Source organism: Myotis yumanensis, unplaced genomic scaffold, assembly GCF_028538775.1.
Source record: "Myotis yumanensis isolate MYYU_CA2020_CCGP unplaced genomic scaffold, mMyoYum1.0.hap1 SCAF_1, whole genome shotgun sequence".
Classification (NCBI taxonomy): Eukaryota; Metazoa; Chordata; class Mammalia; order Chiroptera; family Vespertilionidae; genus Myotis; species Myotis yumanensis.
This window is the reverse complement of record NW_027223752.1, coordinates 115,351,151-115,374,980: the sequence shown is the minus strand read 5'-3', so window position 1 is coordinate 115,374,980 and position 23,830 is coordinate 115,351,151. Positions and strand designations below refer to the sequence as shown.

At 54.4% G+C, this 23,830-nt stretch overlaps 1 protein-coding gene and 1 pseudogene across 1 annotated transcript; both read right to left on the bottom strand.

Moving 5' to 3' along the window:
* Window positions 1-1,250: 1,250 nt before the first annotated feature.
* STRA6 (signaling receptor and transporter of retinol STRA6) lies at window positions 1,251-23,627 on the bottom strand. The gene is made up of 17 exons (XM_070407551.1): window positions 23,518-23,627; window positions 18,435-18,501; window positions 18,026-18,111; window positions 16,679-16,818; window positions 15,662-15,828; window positions 14,157-14,279; window positions 11,842-11,909; window positions 11,593-11,669; window positions 11,268-11,329; window positions 10,193-10,355; window positions 6,573-6,648; window positions 5,244-5,377; window positions 4,012-4,129; window positions 3,828-3,929; window positions 2,935-3,098; window positions 2,466-2,615; window positions 1,251-1,954 (listed from the first exon to the last, which is right to left on the bottom strand). The coding sequence occupies exons 1-17, from the start codon at window positions 23,625-23,627 to the stop codon at window positions 1,785-1,787; spliced, it is 1,977 nt and encodes a 658-aa protein (XP_070263652.1). The 3' UTR covers window positions 1,251-1,784.
* LOC138999497 (U2 spliceosomal RNA) lies at window positions 13,822-13,929 on the bottom strand (annotated as a pseudogene).
* Window positions 23,628-23,830: the final 203 nt, after the last annotated feature.

Here is a 23,830-nt window from a genome sequence, read left to right as displayed (position 1 = left end):
AACAGCTGTGCTCCAAATGAACTGGCTACTCTCCTGCTTTAAAGTCACCCATGGCACCCACTGCCTTGGGATGAAGCTGAGTTCCCCAGCCAAGTATTCATGGCCACTCTGACTGGCTCTCCCAGGTCCCCCCTCCCCTCTTGGCCTCCCTTAGAACTAATGACTTGTTCTCTAAATGTTCTGTGATGAGTCTTCCTCTGCACCTTTATTCATGCTGTTCCCTTGGTCTGGACACCATTCCCCTCTTCCTTACTTGGCTAAGTCAGCCTTTGAGACGGCTTAGGTACCACATCCTCCAGAAAGCCTTCCTGGATGCCCTGTCCCTGCTTCCCAGCGCACACTATGCCCCCTCCTCTGGCTCCCACAGCGCTGGGCGTCCAGTGTCCCAGCCTGATCACACTCTGTTGTGACTGGTTCCTTGTTTAGGGCTGAGGCCCAGTCTGCCCTCTCCTCCCTGTGATCCTGTCAGTCATGGACACAGGGCCAGGAAGACATTTTTCACGGCTGCAGTGGGGTCAGAGCCTGCCTTGTTTGCCCTCCTCACAGGCAGCCTTGAAGGTGGGTCCCAGCTCCCTGGTCCTGCCCCTGGTTTCATGTGTGTTTGGGGCTGTATTGGGGTGTAGGAACGTGGAGGAGTTGGTCTCCACTAATTGTGCAGACATTTTTTTAGGCCCCTCTGATACTGATCTCTGGAGTGGCCACATTTCCATCAACCTCTGTAGCCCCAGCCCACAATGGACCCACACCCTCACCTACACAGCTTCTGACCTCCACCAGTCTCCAGCAGGGAAAGGGCCACTTCACGACCCCCCACTGCCCTTCCCCTCTGCATCCTTGATCTTCCACCATCAGGGCAGCTCCCTCACTGCACGCCCCCACCTCCACACCTTAATTCACATTGTCCCCATCTTCCTTAAATCTCTTCTGCTCCCCAAGTCTTGCTCATTCTTGAGGACCCTGAATAAGTCCTACTTTCTAAAGCCAATGCCCCCATGGCTCAAGGGTGGCATCACAGGGTTCCTAATCTCTCCACCACCCAAAGGGATGCGACTAGTGGGAGGGTCTTCTCTGCCCCAACCCAGGGGGCCCAGCCCAGCATGTGACCAGAATACCCATCCCCACCCAAGCCCCATAAAATCGTGTGGGCAGTTTTCCCCACGTGACCCACCCCTACGGAGGACTATTTCTCAAGGACAAGTTTATCGCAGGGAGCACACTGACCTCTTTTATAATATCTAAAGGCATACCAACTACAAAAATATCAGCTCTCAAGTGTGGGCAGCTCAGTGTGGGGCCTTGTGCGAGCTATGACTTTGTTGCCAGTAGGAGCCCACTCGCTTTCTCCTGGGCTGCTGGAGCGAGGCTGTCCCAGCTAGAATCACCAATCCAGGTCAGCAGAAGGCTTCAGTGAGGCCCTGGAGGCTGGCAGCAGGGCCAGCGAGGGGAGGGACCTGGATGTAGCTTTCCTGGCTCCATTGGCTCCTGGACCAAGGGCCTAAACCATTGATTGCTTTCTTCAGAGCCCTTAGCTTCCCAAGGCCAAGGGAGCAGAATAGAGCCCTCTCTCAAGGCTCACAATGTAGACAACGTCCACACAACCACAGTGACCTCCAGCCTCGGGGGCTGGTCACTGGGATCCTGATCCTGGGATCTGCTGGCAGAGCTGGTGCTAAGCAGAGAGCCTACCATGGCTGGGGCAATGCTGGGAGAACCAGGGAAGGGATGGGCTGGGAAGAGGGGAAGCAAGCGCACAGATGGGGACACATGCCTTGGCGTTCCCCCCGTCAGGGCTGGGTGCCATTGGCCCGGGCACCTGACAGGGCCCTCTTCCGGAAGGTCTGTAGGGCTGGGTTGTGCAGCAGCGTGTAGGTCAGACCCCATCGAGCCCTGCCTTGGCGGGCTCTGGGCCCTTTTCCCTTGGCCACAGGGTCATTGATCTGCAGCAGCTGGATCCCTGAGAAGGGGAGACCTTCTGTGAGTCACTCATCAAACCCAGCCAAGCCCCCTGAACCCAGACCTGAACACAGTCTGAAAATCCCCTGGGTGAGTGGAGGAGGCTGGTGAGACTGGAGTTCCAGCTTAGTGTCCCCCTCCCTACTACACACTTCTCAGACAGTACGGGAGGAGGGGGGAGGACAGACTGCCTGAGAGGGAGAGGTGGAGGGTGGCCCATGGTGGGGAAAGACAGAGCTCCTTGGCAAGATGGCCATCTCCTTCTCTGTGAGAGGATGTGCGAGCATGCAGAGTGAGAAAGGGTGTGCATGGGCGCACATGCATGTACATGGTGGAAAAAATTACCAAAATGGACCAGGAAAATTCTCACTTCCTCTCTCCCACAGGCAGCTCAGGAACAGAAAGTGAGCATTTTCCTGCTCAGTGGTGCATGTTGGGGAGGGGTGTATCCCTCCTTCCTGGGAGAAGCTGTGGGTGGGCTCAACTCTCCCAACCCCAAAGGGAAGGTGCACCTTCTTCTTCCATTCCGAGTCTGAGGCCATCCTGGGGGGCCGGATGGGGCTGGGGCTTCTGTGTTCGCAGGAGCAGGGTACAGAAGGCTATCATGGCTGGATGCGACTGGTTGACCTCAATTTTCAAGAAGTTGCAGTATGTGCGATAGCCTGGGGTGGGCAGGGGATGGTGGCGCTCAGACAGAAGGGCCCAGACAGTCCCTAACACACACACCTACACACACACACACACACACACACACACACACACACATGCACCCTGCACACTCTGCATGAAAGCACATAGACACACCTGAGCACATGGCACATGCACTGCACGTGGGCCCACTGCACACACCGATGTGGCAGTCCCAGACATCCTCAGAGAACAGATTTGAACATAAACCAGGTCAGGGCATCAGGGCAGACCCTCCCTTACAGCTTGAGCAGCCTGAGCAACCCCCACCCTGGCCCTGCCCTGTGACCTTACCAGGGTCAAGAGTGGCAGCTCTAGGTGGCAGCAGGCTGAGGTCCATCTGACCAAGGTGGACAGCATTGTAGAGGGCAGAGAGGACCACTCGCCAGATGGCCACCATGACGCCCACCAGCACGTTGATGGGGAAGAGAAGGAAGGTGGCTGCATAGAGTGCGCAGCTAGGGTGAGGGAGAAGCAAGGCTAAGTCAGGCCCCCACGCCCCCAGCCCCTTCCTCAGCTGATGACCACAGCTGACGTGTATTTATTGAGTACATGCTGTTTATTGAGTATACTTTGTATGCACCCCATCCTGTGCTGGGCCAACTCTCAACCCAGCTGGCCCTCCTCACCACTCTGGGAGACAGGCCATGTACTCCCTCCTATAGAAGGGAAACTGAGGCCCAGAGAAATTGGGTGACTTAGCTAAAGCTGCCTAGCTAGTCAGTGTCAGAGTTAGGGTTTAAGTTCAGTTCCACCTGGATCTTTCTATGACCCCAGTGTCTCCCACCTCCCTTCTCTGGTTCCCTTGTCCATTGACTCCGAGTCTCTCTTGGGGCTAAGGTCTGCCCACAGCCTTACCATCTAACAGGGAATTAATGTTTCTGTTAATCTCCTTCCTGCAAAGAGGGAGGCACATGGTGTGGAGGACATAGAGGATCCAGGGGAGAGCAATGTTGATCTCAAAGCAGGAGAGGCTATGGGGTGACGCTGGCCCTGTGATAGATGTATGTGGAGTAGGCTTGGCCACTGCCCCATTCTCTGTGGGTAAGGCAATCTCTGTTTACTACCCACTGGGCTCCCTGACAGAGAAGGGAGAGATGGCAGTGGAGGAGGAAGGACACAGCTAAAGACATGAAGGAGAAGAGGCTGAGGACCTGAAAGAGCCACAAACCCAGGAGCTGCCTTACCGGTTGGTCAGCTCTGGCCATCCATGGTGAGTCTTCAGAAAGACCCAGTGGGCTGCCATGTTCTGCAGAGTTACAGCCAGGGCCAAGGTCAGCCAGAAAGGCCTGCAGGCGGAGTGGGAGGGTGTCACTGTTAGTGGCCCTCTGGGAAGGGGTCCCAGGGCCCTCAGCCCTTTGCCTCTCTTACCACAAGGACGCCAGTGATTGGAGGAGCAGAAGGTTACTGCCATGGAGCACGGGCATAAACACCAGGAAGGCCAGGGCCATGGTCCCCAGGAAGAAGATGATCTGCTGTGTCAGGAGCCCTGCCAGGATGAGGAGGGGACAAACAGCAGCCTCTGTAGGACCCAGACCACCCTGGCACTCCCAGGGGCCCAAAGACCTTGGGATTGGGCAGACCTGACTTCAGTTCCCTGCTCGGACGCCTCGCTGTGCCACCTGAGCAAGTTAGTTTACATTCCTGAGCTTTGGTTTCTCCCTCTGCAAAATGGGGAGAGTGGCCCCCACCACATAGGGCTGTTGTGAGGACCCAAGGAGATGATGTCTGTGCAACCCTTTGAAAACCAGTAAGTGCTTTGTCAATGTTATTTTCCCTCCATTGCTGCTGAGTCCTTGGGGAGCAGACTACATTTTTAAGTAATGCTTGCGTTCTTCCTGACCAGAGTCTGGAACACAGTAGGTGCCCCACAGTTGTCTAATGGAACAACTGCTAATGGTTTATGTGGGGACATGTGTACAAGAGGGCTTGGGAGGTACAAAGTCCACTGAGATGATCAAATCTACTCCTTGGTCATCCTTCTGCCCTCCTTCTGGAGTGCAGGGTGAGAACTGAAGGAACCAGCAGGGAGAGAAAGCTGCCCTGGCTCTCACAACACTGACCCATCTTCCCTGAACGTCAGAGGTTTTATTCACCACAGTGCCCTGGGGAGAACCAGAAAGTTAGGAGCTGGGAGCGTCCTGGGAGTTAATCTAGTCCAACTCCCTCAAGAACAGACCCCCTTTGCAATCCCCATCTATGGCCATGGAATCCTGCCTGCGTACCCCCAGTGACATGGATCTCATTGCCTTCTGAGACAGCCCATCATGGCATAGCCCTCCCTCACACAAGCAGGAATGTGCCTCCTTAAGCTCCCCACCTTCCAGTCCTGGGTCTACCCTCTGTGTAAACAGCTGGTGGCACCCCAGAACCATGCTCATGTTAGGGGCATCCTTTCCCCAAGGGCTCCTGTGTCCCCTAGCCCCACCTGAGTGAGCTTCCTGAGTGCAGGGAAGGCCAGGCGGGTCCCTCTTTTCACTCTTATCCCAGAACTTGCCCCAGCACAGGCAGGCAGTCAAGAACTGCTGACCACTCTCCCCTCACTCACTGGGGTCAGTGTCTGGGGCCAGTCAAGGCCCAGCAGGGTGGGCTGAGGGGCTCACCAAGGCAGGTAAAAGCAGTCTGGTAAGCGCTGAAGTTCATCCAACAGAATATGGCCTGGCGAGAGGGGTGAGGGCTCTGAGGCAGGGGGCCAAGGTCCAGGGCAGCCCCTCGGTGTAGCGCTTGCAGATTGGCCCTGGGATGAGGGTGAGAAGGCAGGGATCTCAGGAGCACATATACTCCCTGAATTCTTCCTCTAGGCTAGCCACTGGCTGAACTCTCAGTCTAATTACAACCCAAAGGCAGGGAAGCTCAGGGCTGTGGGAACCCAGTGGAGGCTACTAAGCCAGCCATGGGAGGTCAGGGAGGGCTTCCCAGAGGAGGCAAGGTCTGACTAGAGAGTCTTAAAGGATAAATAAGAGTAAGAGTAAGCTGGTGAGGTGGGGATCTAGGGAAACAAATTCAGGCCGAAGGTTCAATGTGAGCCAAGTCATAAAAGTGAGAAACAACAGAAGAGATGGAAAGTGACTCACAGCTCGGCCATCAGAGTGGGGGGCAAGGTTCCCCATCTATGGCCATGGAACCCTGCTTGCATACCTCCAGTGACATGGATCTCATTACCTCCTGAGACAGCCCATATTGGCACTCGAGCAGGAATGTGCTGAACATAATGCAATGCAGAGGCTTGAGGGCCTGGAATGCCAGCCTCAGTAGGGCTACCCCTGTGAGGAAAGATCCCTGTGGGACAACCTCTGAGGCCCGATGAATGTGCAGGTCGTAGGAACCAGTTCTCTGACATGGATCACCCCTCCCTCCCAACTAGAACCTTCTCTCTCTCTCTCTCTCTCTCTCTCTCTCTCTCTCTCTCTGCTCACATTTCCTCAGTGCTCCTTATCATTTACATGAATGGGCAAGGCGGGCAGCCTGACATTCAATGTCCCGTAACAATCTCTCCAGTGCCGGTCAGACCACCTCCTCACCCACACTCACAAGCATCAGGCTCACCCAGCCTCTGTGCCCTTGTCATGCAGTTCTCCTGCCCGTGGCACCCTTCCTCCCTCAGCTCCTTCGTCCTCTCCCATTCCCAGGTGCCTCCTATCAAATCCAGCCCACCCAGGTGGCCCCTCTCAGTATAGGCAAACTCACACTTCAGCCCCTACTCAGTCATGACCTAGAATCATTCACAGATGGTTACCCACTCAGATTGAACCACCAAGCTTCTCTGCCCAACACAGGGCAGCTGACTCAGTGGCAACCTGGGCCTGCAGAGACCCTCCCTCCCTCTAGCCCCAGGGCTTTCCCCACAGCCCTTCTGAGTCAGGGGTCCTACAAGCCCATAGACGCTGACCTCCTCCCCACTTCCACAATGAGGGACAGAGCCAGCCACTGACCTGTGTGTCACCAGTGAGCGAGTCAGCATGAGGAAGGTGAGTGAGCAGGACAGGACCAAGGCTGAGATGTAGCAAACTGGAGGGTGAAGAAGAAGCAAAGTGGGAGGCCATGGCTGGAGGCTCTCCTGGCAGCCTCCAAACTGCTACCAGGGTGTGCCTGGGGGGAGTTACCCTGCCACACACCCCACTGTGAGCAGAAGCCTCTTGCCACATTCCCTGTTCTCAGACCCAGTGTAAGCGGACAGCCCCGGCTGGCCGATGGTGCCAGGTGACACAGGGTGGCCAAGATGAGGAGAGGCCCCTCTGAGGTTGTAGACTTGATCCTCACCCGGGTCTTGCTTCGTCCATTGCTGTGTGACTTCCAGTGAGAGATGCATTCAACCTGGCATCTGCCTCCAGCTCCACTGCTCCCTGATCGTGTGGCCTCCAGGTGTCATTTCATCTCCCAGCCTAGCTTGCTAATGCTGGGCACACTGCTGTGCTGCCCATCTCACAGCATCATGTGAGCATGAAACCCCATCTAGGCCTGCATCAATGGCCTTTGTTCCAGGCACGAGGATGCACATGCGCTTCAGTGTGGCCTGAGTCCATCAGAATGAGGGGAGGTGACCACTGCTACCCATCTCTACCCCATCCCCCTGGCCACCCAGCCATGAGCACAGATCATGAGTTTGCTGTCTCACCAGCAGCTGGGGGGGAATGCCTGGTTGTGAGCAAGCCTGGTAATGAAGCAGAGTGAGGATGGAGGCTGTACCCCTTTCATCTTACATCCACACCCAGCCTTGCCCTGCACGCTCAAAGCAGCCCTACAGGAGAAGCACGTGAAAACATGGAACCAAGAAAGAGGCCGAGACTCTGAGAGGTCTGCCCCACCAGCCACACTGTAGGAAGTGGTAGAGCCAGAAGTGTAACCATTCCCAAGCAGACCCAGAAAGAGCCAGGGTGCCTGCACCCTGCTCTCCTCAGCCAGCCCAGGGAAGTGTTCCTGGTTTCCTGTTCCACAAGAGCAGGGCCGGTGGTTGAGGGGCAGGAGGTGCAAATGCACGTGAAAAAGGCAAGCACTGGTTCCACATTAACTACAGGTGCTGGAGAAGGGCACTGGCAGCATGTTCGGATCACCTGGAGATATTAAAAGCCCCATGGCCCAGGCTACACCCCCAACCAATTAAATCAGAAGTTCTGGGGGTGGGACCCAGGCCTTAGCTTTTGTAAAAACAACCCTGGCGATTCTGGCATGCAGCCAGCATTGAGAACCACTGTAATGGGGGCTTTCAGAAGATAGAGCCTTAAAGGTTTATTTCAATAAGCAATTGAGTGAAATCAATCAACCAATTGACATGTATAGAGTGGCTGCTACAGTGGTTCTCAAACAAACTGTAGGCTCACATCAGAGTCACCAGGGTTTCTGAAGTCAGGCCTGGAGCTTGAGCCTTGGGGTTTTTAAAGTTACCAGGCGATTCTTGGGAAAACTGCTCCAGAAACCGGAGTCTCCCTCCCTGCCTGACCTGGGCTCACTCCTCCAGGGGCAGGAGGTGGTACTTTTCTGAAGTGAAGCTGGGAGAAAGCTCTGAGCATGCATCTGCCCTTCAGGAGCCAGTTCTGCACCAGCAAAGATGCATTCAGACTATTTCTGCCAGGAGGTAAGGGGCCTGCCTGCTGAGCATCCCGGGGCCCCAGGCCCAGCCTTTGATCTCCATCTACCTCCTGCTCTACATCTTTTCAATTGGTTCCAAACTTGGGTCCCTCCTAATCCTGATGCCCATAAGGTCTTCCTGCACTTGGCCTCCTCTGGGACACTGCAGCTGTTCCCTTCTGAGACCTGTTTGGTGGATCCATCTGTCTTCCCCACCAGATCTAGGGCCTCAAGGACAAGGCTGCCTTTGTTGCTGCAGCACCGTTTTGCAGACAGGGAATTTGAGGTCCAGAGAAGTGCCTTGCCCAAGGTCACACAGCTAGTAAGTGACAGTGCAGAAATTCTAATCTAGTCCGCCTGGCTCAGAGTGAACTTTCTGTGACCAATGCCAGGTTTACTAACCAGGTGCTGGGGAGGAGAGGGTGGCAGCCTTAAAACAGGCCCTCAGCGCTCAGATGGCATATTAGCTCCTTAGGCTAAGAACACACCAAAGGGTCCCAAAGCCAGATCTAATCTCAATTCCACTCTGGCTTGCTGACTGCTTTGGACATATCTCTAATGCCCCTAGGCTTCGGTTTTCCTCATCTTCAAACTACGAGAGTAAAGGCTGCCGTTTGACCCTGCATCTGAGAAGATTCAAAACGGGAACCTTTGGGTGTGGAAACCACAGCATGTGATTACAAACGCCAGGCATATTGAGTAGAAGCAGAATCCATTGTCCTGGGCCTGTCACTTCCTGCCTCTGATCCTTGATTCCCTATTCTGAGCTATGGCATCAATGATGTTAACCTAACAGGGCTGTTGTGAGGTCTGTGCTTGGATGTGGACTGATGTGAGTCATGTCTACTCCTGCCTGTGGCCCCAGTTGTAGCCAAGTTGGAAAAACTCCCTGGAGATGTCATTTCAGCCCACCAGAACTTGTCACCTGTCCAGCTTGTAGGCCTTAGTTGCAATCCAGGGCAGCCTCTGGTATGGGAGGAGAATCGCTCAGGAAGGTGGTGAGGCTGGTGTCAGGAAGGAAGCAGTACCGTACACACCCCTGCCCTTCCCCATTCCCTACCCCTCCCCGCTCTCAGCCCCTCCCAGCTCTCAGCATGCCTGATCTGTGGATGAGGATACTGATGGTCAGGAACAGTGGCAGCCTAAGCTCCAAACATCACATGTTACTCCTCAGAAGCCAGGGTACTCATACCAGCCAAGGACTCCAAAGTCAGCAGAGAGTGCAGGACCCTTGACTCCTGACCACGAGGCTTTGGTCTCACAGTGGTGGAGAGAGTCCCAGCAGGGGCATCAGAAGGCTGAGTTCTTTTCTGCCTGACTACCACTTGAGGTGAGCCCTTTCCCATTGTTGAGCGGGGACACTTCTCAGTCTCCTCCACAGGGCTATTGGGAGGGCCTGGAAGGTGGGGGAGGTGGGTAACAGAGCTAAGGGATGAAGGAAACTTCTAACCCCAGAAGGGAAGGCTGGTATGGTTCCCCAGCCTGGGTCTCATTGTCAAGTGAGGGAGGGAGAAAGGACATGGCCCGAGGACAGGGATTGGGAGAGAAAAGGCATCCGCTGAGCCCAATCCCACCCACCATGAGAATGAGCTCAAAATTTGGTGCTCCTTCCATCCCCACAGCTCTACCTCCTCTTTTCCTCCCCAGCCTCAGCAAAGGCCCCAACCTGCCACCTCAGCTCACACTCCATGGCCTTCCCCATCTCCAGCCTGCAGAGCTGGGCAAAGCCACTGTGGGTGAGGCTGGGAGACACCACACAAGCTGACGAGGGGCTACTGAGATGACCCCTTCAGGTCTCAGAATCTTAGGACCGGAAGCCCCAAGCCCCAACCCCCCAATTTGGAGATGACATTATTGAGACCCAAAGAAGGGAAGGAATGTGTCCAAGGGCGAGCAGCTCAGATATCCCACTATCCCACCCAGCTCACATTCTCCCCCGCCGCCCCCCCGCAGGCCCTCAGGGACCCTCCTCCCCCGGGGACCTCACCTTCCAGAGCCCACAGGTGGTACTTCACCAGCTCCACCACCTCCTGCCTGTCCTCTGAGAGCACAATCCCAAAACCGGCCAGCAGGTAGGAGACGTCCGTGGTGATCCCCGCCCTCACTTTCTGGATGGTGGGTACCACACCCACCAGCAGCAGCAGGGCCACCTGGAAGAACCCCAGAATGAGAGCACCAGGGTCTGGCTGTGCCGAACCAGGCACTCCCATTCCAGGAAAAGTGTTTTCTGAGTCACGGGGAAGACTCTCGGGAGCACACTGGCTGCATCGTTCCTGGCACCCGTCAGTGTTCTGATCTGCCCCCAAGAACAGTGTCCTCATGCCTGTGGTCAGCATGTTACAAACAGATCCAATCTTAGCTAATAGGCCAGAGGTGTGCTTTCAGGCAGCACAACTGTACATCTACGCCTGTCTGTCAGTCTATATCAGTTATCTATCTTAAATTTCAGAATATAAAATTTCCAACTTTTCTACATTGGAGAAAGCCGTGTCCTATAAATGAGCAGAGGCATTGCAGCTGGACAGGCTTGGATTCAGACATTGGCTGCCCTGAGATATTAGCTGTAGGAACTTGGCCAAGTCAAATTCACCTCTCTGAGCCTCCATTTCTCCCCTCTGTAAAATAGAGAAAAATCATACCCACCTCCTGAGATTTTGGTTGGTTGGTTGGTTTGTAAGGGGTGGTGGTGGTGGTAGTGGGGATTTATCAAACACATGTTATTTCACTAAATCTTCCCAAATTCCTAAAGATGAAGGTAATTTCTTCCACTTTTAGCTGAGCCAATGGGTTTAAGGAGGTTGACTAACTTATGCAAGTCACACAGGAGGTAAATAATGAAGCTAGGATGTAAACCCTTGTTCATGTGACTCCAAAACTCATGCTCTGATTCTGTGTGAGTCCAACAAGAGCCAACGCCTTCTCCCTCTGGGTAGGCCAGCGTTCCCAAGACATCAGAAGCAGCTGGGCAGGATTGTGGGCCACGCTTTTGGAGAGCTGAGCTGGGCCTGAGCCATCCAGACTTGGGAGTCCGGAGGCAATGGCACTGCAGAGGCAGGACATACCTGGTAAATGGCCGTCCCTGTCAGGGTGGCTGAAAGCACAAGCGTCAGTGGGAGTCGGAATCCTGCAGTTCCCAAAAAGAAGGGCATGGTGAGCCTAGCACCACCCAGACCCAGGAGCTCCCACACCTCCCCGGGGGCCCAGGAAAAGGGCCAGGGCTTATAGGACCCTGGACCACCAAGGCCAAGTCAGGCCAGGGGCTCGGGGCTGTTATTCCTGATGACAGAGTTCTGAGGGTGGCAGGAGCTGACCTGCCACTGTAGCTGCTTTGTGCATGGGAAGGGGGAGGTCACCTGTCACTCTGGACCTCAGCTTCCCACTCCATACCTCGCTGTGGAGTGTAGATGTAGTGTCTGAAGCAGATCCAGGCCTGGGACAGGAAGCCATGCTTGGATGTGTGGGAGCTGCAGAAAGACCCAGGAAGTGGAGGGGACTCAGGGGAAGCCCCTGCCCCGAGACCCAGAGTTTTGTCAATTCCTCATCTCTGTCCCACAAGCCTGCCCATTGCCAGCCTCCCAAACAAGCCTGCCTAGCCAGCCCTGCCCACTGGCCCAGAGGGTGTGCCTAGAACCTCACCTGCTTCTCAGCTTCTTCAGGCAAAGGAGGGTCCTCAGATATTCCTCAGGGTAGCTGCTTTGCAGCCTCTGGGGGGACAGACAGATGAGACCTGCTTTGAACCATCCCTGGGACCCTGGCTTAAGGTACCACAGTGGGCACCCAGTAGGTGCGCCATGAAAACCTCTTGGTTGTGGTGGAGTGCAGAGAAGGGCCAACCTGTGGGATGAGGCCCATATCCCCCAACACTGCCCTTTCCTCCTCCATAAATGCAAGATTAATTGGTCTCCTATCTAAGAACACTCAATGCTGGGAAGTTCTTCCTAAGGTCTAGCTCCATCCCTCTCCTGCTTTACTCAGTCACATCTCATCATTGTTTCCCTCTTGGCCCTCAGAACTCTGCTGAGACTGGGGCAAAGAGAGCCTATGTTCCATGGGCACATCCCTGATCAGGACGCAGGATGGGGCCGTTCCAGGTCAGATGCCCAGGCCTCTCCTTCTACTCAAGGGAGAGCACAAGGGTAACAGGATTTGTCTAAGCCACATTCCAGGCCTTAAGCTGACTTCCAAGTGGCAGACCAATGGGAACAGGGGGTGAATCCCTGCCCCCATTATTAGGAGAATATAGGCCATTGTCACCTGTTGCCATAGCAACTCTGGGATCCAGGACAGGTGTGAGTCAGCTCAAAGCTTATCTGTGTCCTTTGAGGCTTAAACCTCTTTGACTAAGAGCCAAAGAGGATTTTATTTCTCCCAAGATTTCTCAAGAGGAAACACATGCAATAGGGGGAGAGGCAAGGCAGAGAAGATGCCTGGAAGAGGAGGGGGACAGATTCAGCAAGGCAGAGCCTGGTGCACGTGTATCCTGGGGAGCTTGCTCCCCTCTTCTGAGCCAGCTGTAAGAATGGGGACAACAGGCTTCCCTAGAGAATAAGGAGGAAGTAGTAACACTGCTGTTGCTCTATGAAAGCTAAACCCAGTCAGGTGAGCCCATGGGGACCCAGGGTGGCCCCTGTAGAACCTGAGCCCACTCTGGCCTCTTCTCCCCTCATCCTCCATTCCTCCTCAAGGACCTCGCTCCTTCTTGAGCTTCAGTCCCAGGCCCTCTCCTGAGCTCCAGGTCATGGTTCAGCTGCTCATCAGACCCTCAAAATGCAAACTGACACAACTGTGCATGGTCCCCTGCACTCCTGCTCTCATCCAGTGCTCCATATGTCAGCAATGGCACCACCACCTCCCTGCTCTGACCTGGATGTCATCCTTCAAGCCTTTCCCCCCATGAAAAGTAACCAGATTTTTTACTCTGTGTCCTCAGACTTTCTCAAGGGCCTCTGTGGAGCAATTTCCTCTTCCTCCTCTTTCACCAGGAAGAGTACCTGACCCTCTCTACCCGCCTTCCATGCACTTGGATGAGCCCCTGTTGTTCCTTTCACCTTGCTGTAGACATGTGCTGCTGCATCCAGCTCCCCCGCTCACTGGGAGCTCCTGGGGTCAGATGCGGTCAGTCAGCTTCGCATCCACAGCACCCAGCCCCGGGCCTGGCACTTGGTAGGTGCTCAGAAGTCTTCTTAATAAGTTTATCATATCTCTTGACACAATGTGCCCATCCATCTACCCCAAACTTCAGAAATATTTGCTGAGTGTTTATTGTGTACTAAGACCTGCTGGGTGTTGCCAATCAGGCATGAACAAAACAGAGGAAACCCATCTCTGCCCCTTTATTCATGCTCTCTCCTGTGCCCACAGAGCTTTCTCCTTATTCTTCTCTCCCCATTCCAGATCCTGCCTGTCCTTCAGGCCACTGCTCAAGTCTACCTCCTCCAGGAAGCACTCCCCGCTGCCACACCCCGCCCCCCCCCCCTCCCGCATCTGACATTAGCTGACTGAGAGTTGATTCATTCCACAATTCCGCCCTGAGTGCTTCTTGGATCATGGCAGTCTCTGCAGAGCTCCTCACAGAGACAAGGCTCCTGACTTGTCTCATGTCTCCAGTTGGATCCCAGTGGTTCAGGATCAGAGCTATGACTTACTGCTCTGGCCCAGTTCTCCTTTGTTAACGGATAAGAACAGATACTACACTTGATCTTAGCCAAAAGGCAGAGAAGTGATGCAGTTCTCCTTTCTTGAGTCCCTGCTGTGCACATAGCTCAGTGCCCCAGGCATCTTGCATTCCATCCCAGGGCCTGGCCTAGCCTTTGCCTTAGGAGGGAGGACTAACCAGTTACTTGGCAACTTGGAAAACCTTTTCTGAGGCCTACTGCATGCTGGGTCCTCCACCAAGTATCACCACATATAGGGGACCAACAGACAGGGGGAGCCCAGCCCAGCCCCTTTACCTCCAAGCCCGCTCCTGTCCTATGGCTGAAGCTTCTCACAAGCTGCACCGGGTACCAAAGGCTCAGGAATCCAAGGCCCAAAAGGAGAGGCATGGAAGCCAGCAGGGAGTAGTACTTGTAGATCTGTATGGACAGACAGATACCAGACACACCTACCTTCTGCCTTCCTGCCCAACTGAAGGCCAGGGTCCATTTCCCTTCCAACCTCACCCAGGACTCTGAGGGTGGTCTGGGCGCCATGGAAAGGCTCTGGTTCTACCACCATCACCCACCCCAACCAGGGCACTTAGGACAGTCACTCCCACTTCACCTTCTCAGGCCCTGCAAGATGCCTGCCCTTTCCCCAGGCTCTTGGACTCCCATGGCCCTTAGAAGAGCCAAAAGGAGGAGGTTATATAACCCCCTCCTCCCAACCCAGGGAGCTGCAATGGAGCCTGAAACAGGTATACCCACTTTCTGTGTTCCTATGTTCCTGACACTTTGGACACAGGCCCCTGAAAATTAGACAAAGGCCTAATTTTGTCTATGCACAGTTTGCAACATGGTCATCAGGGAAGTACATGCCCTACCTCCTGGCTTTGAGGTATTTGTCCCTGAAGTCTCAGGGCTGGACTTCTCATATATTCACTCACTTATTGGTTAGTCAATCCTTTTTATTGTGAGCTTAGTATGTACCAGGTTCTGGGTGGTGAAAAAAATCAATCAAGTCCCTGCTCTCAGAGGAACCAACTAATCTTCACCTCTACCCTGAGGGATTGGTAATATCAACTCCATTTACAGAGGGGAAACTGAGTCTCAGGAAGTTGTCATGGTTTCCTCAAAGCACTTAGTACCATGTGGAATCATTCTGTACATTTGTTTGTTTACATCTCCCCTTCTGAAATAGCAGCTCTTGGGATGCCAAGAACCTCGTCTGCCTTGTTCACAGCTGTATTCCAGTGTCTAGAAATGTCCCTGGTATGGATTTTGTGCTTCGAATATGTTTGTTGAATAAATGAATGGATGAGTGAATGAATGAATGAAGCTGGATTCAAACTTGAGTTGTCCGACTCCTAAGCCTACATCTCCACCCTTTGGGCTCTAGACTGGGCAGCTTCACATCCCTAGCCAATGGCCAGTGAACCAGGTAAGGTTTTGGAATTCTCTGAGACCATCCCCTACTCAGTGCTTGCCACCCTCCATCTGTCTTCATTTCCCCTCCAGCCTGGCCAACAGAAGGCTAGGGGATCAACAATGGGGGGATTTCAGGCTTCCTTTCCATCTCCTCTGCCCCATCTCCTCCCTACTGCCTCCAGACTAGAAGCCCTTGTCAGCTGGCCAAGCTACCTTGTCCCATAGAGGGGCTATGTGGAATGACATCTGTTTTAAGGAGTGGAATCTCGTGTACAGTGGAAGGTGGCAGGAAAGCCCAGCATACAAATAGAGATGAAAGGAGCCATGCTGATATAAGCAGCTCCTCCATGTCCTCAGCCCCAGGCCCTTATGAATCAAAATAAGAAGGTTACCTTGGGCGCCTGGGGACACTCTGCCTTCTGCCAGACCTGGACACCAAAGTGAGCCCAGGACAGCACACTGCCGAGCAGGTGGGCGGCTGCATGCCTGACTGTGGCACAGGCGGCCAAGGAGTAGTAGAAGGCAGGGTAATAGAGCAGAGCCAGCATCTTCCAGGGTCCTGGAAGGCAAGAAGGGCAGAAAGAAATATCTATAGAGGGGCAGGTGTGGACTGAATCCAGTCCACCCAGACCTCTCTCATGTCTCCATCTTCCAAGTCCCTCAGGTGGTTCAGTAGGCAAGAGCCTGGTGTTCAAATCCAGGCTCTGACTAGTATCAGCTCTCTGATCTTGAGCCAGTTACCTCTTGGAGCCTCAGTTTTTCCATCTGTAAAATGGAAGTAATAGTACTAAATTAGTAATGACAAAATAAGAAGGTCTACATACAGTGCTCAGCATGGTATCTAAGTTAGTACTAAATATACAAGCTACTATTTTATTATTATCTCCTTCTCTGACCCTCAGCATCCTTCACTATAGAGTGGGGCTAATGTCCACACTCTGTGGAGTCATTGTGAAAACTGGATGATCTAAAGAGGTCATGCCCCATGCCTCTCCATGGCAGCTGTCCTTGTTACCATCACCTTCTTGAGCTCAGCTCAATTCTCCTGGACCCCTTCCTGGGCCACTCCCCGCCCTCCTTCATTCTCACTGGGGGGTGGGGGGGACCTGAGTCTGGGGGACTCAGCCTGTGCCCATGCACAAGAGAGTTCCCTACATCCTGGAGGTGGGGTTTGTACAAGAATAGAGGAAGCAAATAGGACAGTATTGACCCAATGTCTGAGACCAACAAAGGGAAGCTTCAGGCATTGTGGAGGGACAGTGGGCGAAGTAAGGGGACAGTGTCTTCTTGGCAGTGGCTCATGAACAGAACGGGGAGCAACTGGGTTCACTGTAGAAGAGCCCTGCTCCGATATTCCGGATTCCCACCCCAACCCCATCCCATCAATCTAGGTCCACACCACTGGGTACCTCGGCTGGATGGTGAAGTCAGGGTGAGGAAGGGCAGCGGGGTCTCAGTCGAGGGCAGCAGACACAGGGAGCTGAAGAGGACCATAAAGATAGCAGCGGGCACGGTCCAGGGCCCATCCATAGTCAGGAAGTCCACAGGGCTGGGGCAGCGGCAGGGACAGGACAGGAGGGAGTTGTCAGGCCCAGTACCCCAATACCTCATGCCATGTCCCACAAACTGGGGAAGTAGAGCCAGTCCCACTTTCCAGCCCACTTTCCAGATAGGGAATTGGAGGCCCTTCATCCATTCATTCCACAAACATTTGTGGAGTGCCTTCTATGTATCAGGTTCTGGGCCCTGTGGCAAAGTGACTTGGGAACATCCCCCAACACAACAACAACAACACACACAGGAACAAGCCTAACAACAACAACACACACACACACACACACACACACACACACACGCACACACAAACGAACAAGCCTGAGCACAGCTCCCTCCACCCCCCCTGGCAGCTCCAGGAAACAGCTGCCTCCACACTAATTGCTCTGTCTGGGCTGGCAGACTTTCAGAGAGCTCCAAGAGTCACAACATCCTTGCACAATGTCAACGCCCTGGCCTGAGTGTGACCCTGGGGCAGAGGGCAGACAGAGGACACAGCTGTCCTAGGCATCACCTCCCTGGCTCAGGTCAGGCCACAAAGACCCTCTGCTTCTATGGTCTATCTTGCCCTCATGCCCTGACACCTCCATCCTGCTTCACTCTCCCCCAAACCCTCCCCCAGTCAGGGTAGAAACCCCAGTTCCCCCACAAAGTCAGCATGTAGGACCCACCTTGGTGTGCAGCCCCAGCCTGAGGTGCAAGGTTGCCTACATTGGGGCTCCACCCACCACCTCCCCCAACCCTTTGGTGTCTCCCACATAAGTGTGACCAGGGTCATCTCCTCAGGGTCATTTCCTGAGGGTCATCACTGTTCCCGGCTCTGGGGTTGCAGGATGAAGAGTCACGGGGAGAAAGTCCGGCAGTTAGCATCAGGATCCAGATGAAACCCTCAGGGGAAATGAGGGTCATGATGGTGTGAAGTGATCATGGTCTGTCCAGACCATGAATCGCCTGACAAACTGTGTCCTGGAGCTGGGCCCTGTTGGGTTCCAGTTCCTTGGGGATTGGAACAGGAGCAGGTGAACCTGAGTGGGCCCCTCCCCCTCCCTCTGGTCATCCCGACTAAACCTGAAGATCTGGGTGGGGATAGGGAGTGCCCCAGGCTGAGAGAAGAAGGAGTGTCCCGAGGCCAGAGCTGGTACCTAAAAATCACCCCCCAAGCTGGGCCCCCTGAATAGGGGTGCCCAGGCCACGGCACCAACCTGGGCAGCCCGGACCTGCTGTGTCCGCCATGGGGCCAGAGCTGCCGGCACCTCACCAGCAGGGCCAGCAGCAGCAGCACAACCACCTAAAGGAGAGCACAGTGGAGGGTGTGGGGTGCCCAGGCCTTCCCTGATGGGCTGAGTCTGGGGACTTGGCCTCGCTACCCGGGAAACCCCCCCATTCCCCTGTGCATACTCATGTGGCATCTTGGGGACTGGCCAAGAGGTGACAAAAGTCTGGGATGTTGGACTTCGCCTGCATCCTGGTTTGGGTTCCAACCCTGCGAGAACCCCCTCCCACATTTTGGGCTCCCAGGTGCTCCCTTCATCAGCCCCAGCAGGGAACACCAGTCACATTGCCCAGGCTGGCAGCATGTTGCAAGCCAGTTTGGACTTAGGTTAGACTCACCGACAGCACGGCCAAGCTGGTATGGAGGAGGTCAGGCGGCACACTGGGGTGGCAAGAGGGCACTACCCTGCAGATCAAGTGAAGGCTGGTCATGCCTGAGTGGGGACTCCCCAGGCAGGCCACCAGGTCTGGGGTTCCAGGTTGTTTATACTGGGGCTCCATCTCCTTCAACCCTTTGATCTCTCTTACACAAGCCTACCCAGTTCTGCCTTCTTGGGGTCATTGGGCCCTTCTCCAGGGCTCTCATGCTCCTATGGTATGCCAGCCCTGTGCCAAGCTCTGAGATTCCAGGGCTAGAGGAGACAGGGGGCTCCCAGGAGAAGACTCGGAAGAAACAGATTGGGCCAGCTGGGCTGAACCTCTCTTCTTTCTCACCCAGATCCTTCCTATCCTTCAAGGCCCACTTGATCCCTGCCCCCCCCCCCCCCCTTCCAGGAAGCCTCCCTGATTGTTCCAGGCATCACAGACCTCTTCTCAGAACTGTGACTGAGCATACTGCCTAGGTCAAACAATCACGTATTTGGTCCTACAATTTGCCCTCCATTCACTGGTATCTGAGTTTGGTCTGTGTCTGGCTGGAATGATCTTCCTTAGTCTTTCAGGACTTATATCTCTTCCTGTTTCCCTTTCATTAAGGGCTTCTATGTACAGCTGAGCAGTTTGCACACTGCACAAGGATGCCCAGCCAAGGGAATGAGTGTGGTCTGAAATCCAGGCCACACTGCTCTCAAGCACTGTGCCTACTGAGTTGCATTCATCTAAATGGGGGTCTCTGTTTCTAATTACCACAAAGGCTTCCATGGCCTGGCAGAGGACCTACTCTGGCCGTAGCTGAGTACAGAGGTGGGTCCATGGTCGAGATAAAGAGATCAATGGGCACAAGAAAGGCTTCCGCTTCCTCAACTGGACCATGGCAAAGAAAGGGTAGGATTCCTGAGCTCAGAGCTGGCCCTGGACTTGGCAGAGCAGACAGGACTGGTCTCTGGGGAGGAGGAGACTCCTGAGTTCGCCCAGCTAGAGCCTGGGAGGACGCCTGTGAGGGCAAGGCCTGCAAGGTGCTGCAGCTGGGCCCTCCCTGCCCAGGAGGGTCAGCCAACCACCTGGGCACCCTCTTGCTGTGTGAGAAGGAAGACTCCTAAGGTCTTGTCTGCAGGTGAGCTCAGAGCCCTATGACTCCTCTGGAACAGCCTAGTCTTCCCAGAGCTTGCTTTCTCTCAGAAAATCCCAGAGGGTGAGAAGCAGGAAAGAACCTGGTCGCTGGGCTTGTCCTTGGGGTGGAGGGACAGAATAAGTCTGTTTTGTGCAATTTCTTGGCCAGGGCAGAGCTGGCATCTTTCCAAAACAGAACTGTATTCATGGGTAGGGCAGGTGCCATGTAGGGAATCAGGTTCCCACTGTCTGAGCTCAGGCCTTACACCCCCCACTTCTAACTCTGAGGCCCCTTACTCCAGCATATGGGGTGGGGCTTCGGGTGAGAAATGGCCTCTCTCAGTCCAAGAGTTCATAGCCACCTTTGTAGGCCCTCTCAGCGTGCATCTCCGCATCTGACTAGGTCCTGCTCAAACCTGTCCCCCTGCTAGCCAAGGCAGGGGCTCAGCAGACTGTCCCTGGAGCAGCGTGGCCATTTTCCCACTTACCCCAAACCTAAAGCCCCCCACATGGATCCTCTCCAGGCCCTATCTTGGGGAACCCCTGGCCCTTTTTGTATCATCTGGGCCCTCCATCTACCCCTTAGCTCAGTTTGGCTTAGGCTCACGGACCCTCAAATGACTGAGGTCTGAGCAACAGAAATTTGGCCAGTGGCTCATGGGCCGGTTTTGTGCTGTGGGACAGACAGAATGGCGCAGACACAAGGAACACCACCACAGGGAGGGTGGGGAGCTTGATCCTGGAAGACACACAAGCAGATGCTACAGGATGCAGAGGAGGGAGAGAACCTTGGGGCAGGTGTCAGAGGCAGTGGTGTTTGCTTTAAGTTTGAAAGATGGTTAGGACAGTGTTCAGGATTTTGGGAAATTTCTTTTTTTTTTTAAATCCTCACCTGAGAATATGTGTGTGTGTTTTGTTGTTGTGTTTTTTTGTTTTGTTTTTTATTGATTTTAGAGAGAAGAAGGGAGACAGTGAAAGAGAAACATCGATGTGAGAGAGAAACATTGATCAGTTGCCTCCCGTATGTGTCCCGACTAGGGATTGAACTCACAACCTAGGTATGTGTCCTGACTGGAAATCGAACTCACAACACTTTGGTGTACAGATGATGCTCAAGCTAAGAGAGCCATTCAGCCAGGACAATTTTAGGAAATTTGTTGCTAGACTTGAATATAAATAACAGTAGTTAGTACTTACTAAGCATTGACTAAGTGCCAGGCACTGTTTGTTTCATGGATTAACTCAGTTATTACCTAAGAGGTATATGCTATTGTTATCCCTCTTGTGTAGACAAGAGGGCCTCGTCTCAGAGAGGCTAAGTGTGTTGCCCAAATCACACAGCTAGTCAAGTGGCAGAGTCAGGATCCAAATTGAGATAGCCTGGCTCTGGCACCTGCCTCTGACTGGGAGGGGAGCAGTTAAGGTGAACCATATGAAATTGCCATTTCTGTACATCAGAAACAGTCGAATATCAGCATTTGCAAATGGTTCCGCATATATAGTTGCTGGGGAGTGGAAATGGCAGGCTGTATCTCATCGGCATTTAGGAGGAAGAATGTACACGCCTTGATGTGGAGAAGCAGAGGGAAGGCAGGTTTCCGGAATGACTGTGGTGAGCACCTGAATCAAATGAGGCCCAAGGATCTGAGGCTCGGTCTTGAACACTGAGGGACAGAGGCCGGCTGCAGTGTGGTGAGGACATGGAGACAGAGAAAGAACCAGGCAACTGTTTCTAGAATTCAACTCTGAGTGGGAGCCTCAAGGGGCCCCATCCAGAGGGGAGGACAGAACACATCTCTGTGGGTGAGTGGGAAAGGCTGACTGCCTGGGGGAGGTCTGGGGCTGTGAGGTCCCAAGAGACCTGGAGCCCTGCTTCCTGACTTCCCCCACTCACAGCAGAAGGTCCTGCAGATGACCCTGGCATGGCCTCACCCCTCCCGTAGGAAGTCCATGAGGAAAGCCTCTGACTCCGCCTTCCAGGCAGCCCTTTGAAGCCATGGGGGGGTAATGACATTCTTGGCAGCTGCCACAGGCATATTTGTGTCCCCAGGCTCTGGCCGGGATGCTCAGTATTGATGATGGGTGGATAGCATGCAGGCACACGTCAAGCTGGGCACATGACTGGCCAGAGGGACCTCTGCAATGGAAAAGGCCAGCTCAGCTTATGCGGATCAATCCCTTGCCCATGGGACACCCAGTGACACATCCCGTCCCCATCAGACTCACCACCCCTGCCCTGACACCATAGGGGCACATGGATAAGTGTGAACAGGAGATTGAGTCCATCCCAGCCATGGTCACCAGAGCCTACCAACCCAACTCCCAAGCTTGCTGGGGCACACGGGGGCACAGAGGGGAACCACTGTCAGAGCTCCTCAAAGCTTTGGTACCCCATCCCCTGGGATGTCTGACTCACACAGGGTGACGAGGTGAGCCCAAGTTCACTTCCTTGGGATTCCCCTGGGCTACGTGCTTCCCGCTCCCACCTTTGAGGGGGTGGGGAGAGGAGGCAGGCAGCTTGACTTGGTTTGGCTAAGTGAGTAGGTTCAAACAAACTTCTTCATTCTTCCCTGCAGTGGGAGAAGGGAGCTCTGCATTCTAGATGCCACCCATATTAGAAGCAGTACTCTCCACTGCCCCGCCCCTGCCATACACCAACTGTCTTCTAGGGCCATACCTAAATACCCAGCCACAGATCTGCCCCAGGTGCGAGGCCCCAGCCAATGACCAGACCAGGAGGCACCTAAGGTTACAGCTTCACATTAGGGCCTTAACCCAGGTCAGGGTCTGTGTCCTCTTGGGGCTCCTGGGCCCCTCCCCATTCTGCTGCTCCTCCCACTCCATACATGTGCAGCAGGGTCAGGGGTGGAGGGACAGAATAAGTCTGTGCAGCATGTGCAGAGAAGGAGAGGAGGGACACACCCTTGCTGACAGCAGGGTTGGAGTCCAGAGTCCCACAAACAGCTCCTTCCTCCAGGCCTGGGTGGAGCTCCGCTCCTGCCAGGTGACCCAGGGCTGGCCAGGCCATGGCCCAGCCCCTGAGAAGGCTTAGGAACATTTCTCCTTCTCCAGTTTCTTGTTGATGAAAAACAGATGTGCACACATCTGGCAGGGCAACCCCCCAGCCTCACCTTTCCAGTTCCCCCAACCCTCAGAGCAGGGAGGTGGGGGATGGGGCCAGGGATGGAACAATGAGGGGACCACTGGGCTCTCATGTGGGGGCACAGCATGTGGGGGCACAGGGAGGCCCAGCTCCCCACCAGGGTGCCCAGACTAAACAAATGTAGAAATGGTCTGGGAAAAGGCAGCTGTGGCCTGCCTCCTCAGGGGACACTAGGCTGCGTTGAGGCAGCCTCCCTCCCCTGGCTGACCCCAGCACTCCTGCTAAAAGGAACAGGACCGCTCAACCTCACAGATTCTGAGGCCAGCCAAAGGAAGCAGGCGTGGCCTGTTTCTCCCCCCACCCTTGGTTCTCTGCCTCTTGGTTCTCTGCCTCTCCCTCCCCCAGCCTGCCCAGAGAATCTGACATTTGCTAACGCCACACCCCAGATGGTCATCACAGGGCCCAGTAAACCCTTTAAGGCAGGCCCACCTTCCCTCAACCACTCACCCAGCACTCTCCATCCTGGCTACAGCCGTGTCACCCATTTTAAGGATGGGGCCCAGGAATCAACTTTAAACACACGACGCAGGTGCTTTTTAGGTGACTAGCCTGGCCAGTTCCCCACCTCAAGTATCTTAACACATTGACAAGGGCTGTTGTTCTCATATAACTGATGAGGAGACGCAAGCCCAGAGAGGCTGCCCTTTGCCGTGGGTCACACAGCAGATGAAAGGCAGAGCCCATCTTAGCAGCCCTTGCACAAGTCTTCCCTGTTCCCCATCAGTGTCTCTGCCACACCGCCCGCTGGCCAGAGCCAGGGCCTCCACTTACCCTTCAGGCTGCAGCTCCTGGCTGTCCTGGGGCTCATCGATGTACCAACTGCCGTAGGAATAGTCCTCTGTGGTCCCAGAGGAGGTCTGGTTCCCTGCTGCGCTGGACATTCTCTGGCTCTTCTCCTCTGACCCCCAGACAAGAGGGGGAAAAAGTCTACAGATGTGAAAAGAGGCTTAGAAAAAAAAATAAAGAGAAAGAAACCCAAACAAAGAAGTGTTTCTCTTTAATCCTCAAGGTTACTTTCTTGCTTTTAGCTCTCTGGGAATGTGGGCCTGGGAGGCTGGCACGGGAGGAGGGGAAGGGCTTCTCT